General features: G+C 41.3%; 2 protein-coding genes across 2 annotated transcripts; one reads left to right on the forward strand and one right to left on the reverse strand.

Annotated features, from left to right (window-relative positions):
- The first annotated feature begins 33 nt into the window (after positions 1-33).
- dok3 (docking protein 3) lies at positions 34-5,791 on the forward strand. The gene is made up of 5 exons (XM_034232642.1): positions 34-297; positions 1,603-1,902; positions 2,188-2,278; positions 3,190-3,377; positions 4,406-5,791. Exons 1-5 carry the CDS (start codon positions 241-243, stop codon positions 5,237-5,239), a joined length of 1,470 nt encoding a protein of 489 aa, XP_034088533.1. The 5' UTR covers positions 34-240; the 3' UTR covers positions 5,240-5,791.
- A 4-nt stretch (positions 5,792-5,795) lies between these two features.
- On the reverse strand, positions 5,796-6,803 carry atoh1b (atonal bHLH transcription factor 1b). The gene has a single exon (XM_034232643.1). It carries the CDS (start codon positions 6,742-6,744, stop codon positions 6,106-6,108), a length of 639 nt encoding a protein of 212 aa, XP_034088534.1. The 5' UTR covers positions 6,745-6,803; the 3' UTR covers positions 5,796-6,105.
- Positions 6,804-7,566: the final 763 nt, after the last annotated feature.

Here is a 7,566-nt window from a genome sequence, read left to right on the forward strand (position 1 = left end):
ATTTATGCAAAGGGAAGTAGACTTGTGGGTCCTTTCTTTTGCAACGGTGAAGTTGCAGATCAGAGATATCTGCACTAGCAGACTTATGCAAGTTATCAACAGAATGAAAGCCGCTGCTGACGTAGTGGAAACATTTATTCTAGTGGCTTAGAAACCTAATTTTAACCTCCTGGTTTGTAACATCTTGACCACAGAGCATCAAGAGCTAGAGTGAAAGATTTACAGACGGAGCTTACAAGCATGGAGGTCGTCTTCAAGGAAGGAAAGCTGTACCTTCAGAGCGTCAAGTTTGGAAAAGTAAGTTTTATAAGAATTCTGCATACCAGTCAAACTGAACATTAAGGCTCCTCAGTTAGGACTGAAGTCATTGTGGTAATTGAACAGCTCGGTTCAAAAATAGGTGACTGCTTTCATGAAGTGTGTAGTAAAAATGATCGTTGGCGATGAAAATGTTTTTGTGTTATTGGCACATCATTTTCAGTCATTTACACATTGAGGGGAAATGAATGCAAATGTTTAGTACGGTGATACTTCTCAAACAATGTTGCATTATTTGAAACGTTTTACTTCAAAAAAAGTTTACATTATTAACTGAAAGTCTTAAGTTATCCTACAATCAGATGGCGCAGAATAGACCAGGTTTTGCTGAGTTATGAAAACGTATTTTCTGATGTGTCTGAGGAAGTTCTATGTGGTTTGCAACTAAACAATCTGTATACTTTCTTTGACTTCAATCGCAGATGCAATCCTTTACTGATGTATTATATATTGATTCTATTGTTCAGGTCTATGTGGACGTAGTTCTGCTTGACCAAATTTGAAATAAGCCACTATCGTAATGCATATATCTTTCTAAAATGTGTTTCGAGTTCAGAAGTGCATTTCTAGCTTTTTGTTCATGAAATGCTTAGTTTGGCAATATGTGACATTTAGGGAATTCAATGTAAAAACTCCACTAAGATGCTACTGTGATTCATTAAGTTTAAAAAATACGGACCTCGGCTGATGTAGAAACCTAATGTGTGACGATTTTTATGCACAGAGTAGCATATTATCTTAGTACTACATTTCAGATAAAGCAAGATAGAAGAATAAGACAGGAACATTACGAGAGACATAATTAAAAAAAACTGTGAATTACAAAACATACAGTAAATGACCATAGGTAAAAGCAAGTTAGACATAAACATGTTCACTAGTTATTAAAGCTGTTTAATGTAATGTAGCTTAACTCTACAGGGTGGCTGTTTAAGAGGCTGAGGGGAAATGACTAAGGTCATTCATAGGTCATCTTAAAAAAATTAGAATGATCTTTAATTCAATTCTGTAAGTTACAGGCAGTATTGTTGCAACACACTTTCCGTAAAGTAAGGTTTCACTCCTTTGACCTCCTTACCCCCATTAACCCTGATCTCTGTGTGTTGCATTGACTGTTGAAACTTTCAACAATCCCAGCAGGGTGTAGATCGTCATGCGGAGCAGAAATGTAGAGCTGTGTGTTGTGAACAATCTAAACCAATCATAAACTGTGCCAGCTAACTCTATATAACTAACATCGATTAACAGTTACTTTTTTATTTCCCCCTCTGTAATCTACTACAGAAATCATGGCGGGAAGTATGGATGGCGCTTTTTAAACCCAGCTCCTCGGGGGTCGGTCGGTTTGAGCTCTCTGTACTTGTCAAAAATGCCGCTGCTGACCAGAGGAAGGTCTGTCGGCAGAAAACACCTGAAAGAAAAGTGGTGCGTCTCCAGGACTGCCTCAGTTTCATCCCTGCTCCAAAGGTGTCCTGCCCTTCGGGTTGCACCGCCTTCTACTTACACACCGCTCAATGCTCCTTCACCCTGGCCTCCACCACAAGCCAGGACTGGCTTAGTGCCCTCTCACTTCTGGCCTTCCAGGTACAAATATCCATTAAATCGTGGCGACTTTCCCCTCTTCTTTCTAAATCAGAAGCAGTAGTTTCATTATTTGGTCAAGGTGAGAATAAACTTTACTCAGACTTGGAGCTAGATAGCACAATGAGGAAGCTACTAAAGTATCTGTTACATCTGTCTCTGCACTTCTCTAATTCTTGTGCTTACACAAGCTATGTTCTTTCTTGCATCTTACATCTTTAAAGTCATAAAATGATAAGAGGGTGCTGTACACTCCATGTAATGTTTACCATGCCACTGTGTTTACAGAAGGATCCAGGGGAATCACACAAAGGGACTTTTGAAAGAGGAAATGGCTTGACCATGGAGGACAATGACATTTACTCATCTTGGAAGACTGGTAATGCTTGTTGTTCTGCATACTGTAGAAAACAAGGAATCAAAAATAATCATTAGTGAGCGCCATATTAGTAAGTGCCAGCTGAATTGTTTCTCATCAGAAACCAGCAAAAACATATCCTCTACCTGGTGGTGAATTTAAAGGATTATATCCATAGTTTTCCACGTTTTTCCTATATGTAATTAAACATGGTAACCTACTGACCAAGGTAGTTGTTGAGGTCCGAATTACGCTATCTTTGCAAAGGGACTGTACAAAATATATTATGGGGTCAAATAGAGGGAGGGTATGGTGATATTTTTGGGATAAAGGTTTTTTTGCAGAGACGTCACTACCAAATGTTACCTCCAAAAAGAATATCTGACTAAATAGTTGTTTATTTTAAACTATTTTGAATTATTTTTGTTACCCCATATCAGTAATAAAAAATTAGATCTAATATAAACTCGAATCATCCTTTGATAGGGTAATATTAGTAAACTGCTGAGAGTATTTTAAGAAGGAAGAAGCTAGCTTGTTTTTGTCTTCACCGCATCATAAATTCAGGACACCAGTCAAAACCTAGAATATGTGAGTATGAGCAATAGCTAAAGCCACTAATGTATTCAAACATGAACGCCAAAATGTATTAGCGCCAGCAAGCCCTGGTTTACACACATTTATTTCCTTTTTTATTTCCTAATGGATTACACTTGTCCTGAAAAATCCATGGAGCCCAGTCACAGGCAGAGATTAGCTATAGCCGTTTGAAATCAGTCTGTTTCTGTATGAGAATATATTATACATGAATTCCCTTTTGCTGATTAATTTTTGCTCAGACTTCCTGAAAGGTCTATTTACTTTGTATGCACTTTGCTAACCTCACTGTGTTGTAATGTTTTAGTAAATGTGTTCATGTCTCTCATGTTTAGATGTGACCCTTCCTCCAAACCATTACCAAGTGATTGTCCAGAGCACTGAGGCATCGAGGAGGTGCCGGTTGGCTGGGAAGTATCTGGCCTCCCCACAGAAAGAGGCTCTGATACTTCTGGAGATCAATACTGATCACATCATCTACCGCTGGCCATACCGTTTTTTGCGCAGATTTGGACATGTTGAGGTAAAGTATATACTTATGAATTCCATAGTCATCATAAACCTGACGTTCAGCTCAGAGAACACACATGTCTTTAAAGGACTAATTCAACATTTTGGAAAACAAACAAATTGTCTTTCTTGCAGAGAGTATGAGATAATATATTCCCTTTTCACATCTGTTCGATAATATGACACGTCAGCTATCAGCTGATAGCCTATCTTAAAGGTGGGGTATGTAATTTATTTCAGAAACACTTTTTGTTATATTCCATGGAATGCTCTTAACATCCTGATAGCAATGAATATATTAAATGCTTTGACAATAAATACATAAAACAATTTCATCCGTGGAAGCCGTAGCGCTGTAAAAAAGCACGACCAATCATTTGAGCCGGCCCGGCTAAAATAACTGGATGGCCTACCTGCCTGTCAGCCTTCCATCTGTGCACACATTTATCTCATGCCCTCATTGGTCACGTGTGCGTTCGTGTGTGTTGGAGGAGGGGCTGGATTTTTCCGGTTAAACAGAGACCTACAACTAGCTTGGCCTTGTCCAAAATCTACCTAACAGCACATCTAAAGCTCACTTATTAAGATGCGACTTCTCCATTATCTCTCAAAACGTAGTATGGTTTTTTTTGTTTTATTTTCAAACAGAGAAATCCTAGCTATTTCCCCTGTTTGCAGTCCTTACGCTAAGCTAGGCTTATGAGATGCAGGTGGCTCCAGGTACATAGTTCGGCCACCATACAGACATGTCACATGTTAGTTAAACACCTTTGTTTAACTTAAAATAAAAACCAAAGAATAACTTAAATATGTTATATGAGTGAGCTTTAGACACCGTTTTTTTTGGACAGAGCTAGTTTTCGCGGTTTCCCAAATTCCATTCTTCATGCTAAGTTAAGCTAATTGGCTGCTTCATACGTACCCTACTAACATGAGAGTGGTACTGATCTTCTCATCTAACTCTCAGCATGAACAATTGAGCATACTTCCCAAAATGTCAAATTATTCCTTAAAAATGTGTATTAATGCATGTGATTTCAGGACGGATTCAGCATTGAAGCAGGCCGCCACTGTGAGTCAGGAGAAGGCGTGTTCACCTTCCTGTCCGAACATGGTTCCCAGATCTTCCAGGCTATATCAGATCAGTGCTTCATGGAGAGGATCTCATCTAGCAAGCCACACAGATCATCGATGTGTGAGCTGTCTACTGGTATCCTCCCAACCACAACCAACTGGTGCCCTGCTCCTCCAGTCTACAATCATGCAGATGTTGACACAGAGGACGAGTCTGCCACCCAATACTCTACTATTAATTACAACCCTGTACTAAATGTAAGGCCGCTATCTCTTGTTGAACCTCATAGCAATGAGATGCTTGGAGAGGAAGGTGAGGAGGAACGTTGTCATTCTCTGGACGCTGTAAACCAAGGTAATGTCATGGAGGACGACATTTATTACAACGTAAAGAGAGCCACACTTCCAATGACCAGACAAAATGAGGTCAAACCAAAGATGGACCCAGAGTGCATCTATGCCCATGTGAAAAAAGTGGATCCTCCTTCAGAGCCCCAGCTGCAGCTCCCACAGCCTCCTCCCTGCACCTTTCCCCAGTCTGTCCCCTACGCCCCAGCCCATTATCAATACCAGCATCAGCCCTCTGCAAATGACTTCTTCCAGCCGGGGTACAATGCACAGGCACAGGCGGTGGATGACATGAAGGAGACGGAGGAGGACATGAGCTCCTCCACCCTTGTTACCCCCACAGAGGCCCGTGGCAGTTTTAAACACAGGCTGGCAGAAATCCTTTCTAAGGACCTGGCAAAGTTCCAGCCACCTATTCCCTCTGGAGCAGGCAGCCCCACGTTTTCTCATTAGGCTATTAACAGAAAGACCAGGAGGAGAGCTTTTAATATGATAGACTGTCATGAAGCAGTAGTTTCCTTATTTCTTTGAAATCCTCTCTGCTGGGAACATTGGGCATCAGACTTTGGCTTACAAATCTATATGTATCTGTAGCCTGTATGAAAACGCCTCTGGAACACATTTTATTCTGTGGATTGTTTTGCAAAAAGAGGATTGAATGTGTTGCGCTTCACTGAAGCTATATGTTCTGCTGTATTTTAATGTGACATTGCTATTAGCTGATTAGCTTAATGAACCCTTGAACTGTTTCATTAAGGAAATAGCTTTAAAGAAAATATGTTTCATTGTTATATTCAGAGTTTTAATCAATGTTTATTTCCATTTCTTAGGGAATGATAGTTAGGGAATGAATTTTTTTTTTACATATTAATCAACATTTTGGCAGCACTACTGCATTTTGGATATGGATGCATCAGTCTGCTTGGGACTGGTAGAAATATTGACACTGAGTGAAATGTCCTGCTGACAATGAAACATCAAAAATACAACTTAGAATGTCATGTTTTCAGTATATCTTTATTGTATCAAAACAACTCTCATAAAATACCCCATAGCTATACATAAATATCAAAATAATTATTTTATAATTTAGACAAATGTGGTGATGGTTCAGGCCATAAAGTGCAATAAGAAGGCCTCTGGGAGTTCACCATGGCCTTAGGAAGTACACCAATCAGTCAGTGTTTCATCATTGGCAGTGCATCATCTACACTAAGATGACAGGAGAATATTAGTCCATCTGATATGACCAACATTTCTACAAGCTGTAATATTTGGTCCAATAACACACTGCAGAATAAACAGTAAGAAGCTTTCTGTCACTGTCTTCCACTCAGACTTTCCTCCATGTCACTGAGGTGCAAAGATTCCCCATCACTGCCGTTGGAAGAAGTCATTGATTGATTAGAGTCAGATCCAAATATAATAATGTGGCCGACTGAGGGGTCCCTCTGTTCCCCGCTCAGAGGGCTCTGGCTTTGCGCAGTGAGAGAGTGGATCAGACTCATCCTCTTTTCCGCAGGACTCCTGCACTCAGGGTTAACCACACCGGTCAGCAGCTCCGACAACTCATTGATGTAAATCTGCGCCAATTGGAGGGTGTCATACTTGGACAACTTTCTCTCGTTCTCCATTGAGGGGATGACGCTCCTCAGCTCGTCAAACGCTTGGTTCAGGCCGTTCATCCTCCTCCTCTCCCTGGCGTTGGCTGCGACGCGCCTGTGTTTCTGCGGGCCAAAGTGGCTCACCTGCCCCCCCTCCTCTGCGCGGTCAGAGTCAGTCTCTGTGAGGCCCATTGGCACACGGTCTTCCAGTGAGAGGCCCGCGGCTGCAGAACCGTCCCTCCTGGAGAACGCATGGAGTGAGTTAGAAGAAATCCACGTTTTGGAGTTGATGTGAGCCATGCTGAAATCCTCTGGGAACTCCGGCCAGCTTGATAGTTCTGATTTTGCAGTCATCCCTTCTCTGGCATGTGGTCGCACACTGCAGTGAAAGGTCACACAGAAGACTCTGGCTGATGCTTTGGGCTCTGAATGAGTCTGCACTGCGCCAGCATTTTATACTGCCTCCCCTCAGTCACCTTGTGTCAGTCCCAGCCCTCCGACAGCCCTGTAGCCTCAGGAGGCAGCAGCCAATCGCAATCCCCCCTGACCCTGTCAACGAACAATTAGACAAAGCTCTACTTTTTCTCTCCTATTGTGCATTGTAACTCAATCACGACCTTGTTATTATCCTCACACAGAGGGGAGCCACAAGTATTAATCATTTAAGAGCGTGGTTTATATGTTTCAAAAGCTCGGTTAAAGGTGATCTAATTACGTTTGTGCATAGTAGTGAAGTATGCGCTGCATGTCTGTTGGCTTTTTTGGTGTTGTTAAAAATAAATAACACGTTTATGTAGCGTTTATAATTAGACCACCGAGGCTATTTTAAATGGCATCAGATATTGAGCAGCCCCATTCAGTGTGTTGCGCAGTTTCTACTTCTACTAAAAACGTAGCCTAGCCTACTTCTTTATTTTGGTTAGGCTATGTCCCTTGATGGACCTGCAGTGTTGAGGTTTGTTCTCAAACAAGCAGTAAAAGCTGAACAATCTTTCGTGGATTATTTGCAGAAGAATAATAAAACGAACAGGTGGAAGGCAAGACATGAGACACACCTGTTAGCAGGACCATGATAACCGATAAGTTGTCTAAAGGCGATTTATGAATCATTTAGCAGGATGCCAGCATCAAAACATGCACACGTCATGAAGCAAAAAGCGCAGTTATTATTATTAT

The sequence above is a fragment of the Gymnodraco acuticeps genome, unplaced genomic scaffold, assembly GCF_902827175.1.
Source record: "Gymnodraco acuticeps unplaced genomic scaffold, fGymAcu1.1, whole genome shotgun sequence".
Lineage (NCBI taxonomy): Eukaryota > Metazoa > Chordata > Actinopteri > Perciformes > Bathydraconidae > Gymnodraco > Gymnodraco acuticeps.

Coding starts and splice junctions, on each gene's coding strand:
- dok3 (XM_034232642.1), top strand. CDS start 241: ATGGAGGTCGTCTTCAAGGAAGGAAAGCTGTACCTTCAGAGCGTCAAG. Junction 1,903..2,187: donor TCTCACTTCTGGCCTTCCAG/GTACAAATATCC, acceptor CTGTGTTTACAG/AAGGATCCAGGGGAATCACA. Junction 2,279..3,189: donor TTACTCATCTTGGAAGACTG/GTAATGCTTGTT, acceptor TCTCATGTTTAG/ATGTGACCCTTCCTCCAAAC.
- atoh1b (XM_034232643.1), bottom strand. CDS start 6,744: ATGACTGCAAAATCAGAACTATCAAGCTGGCCGGAGTTCCCAGAGGAT.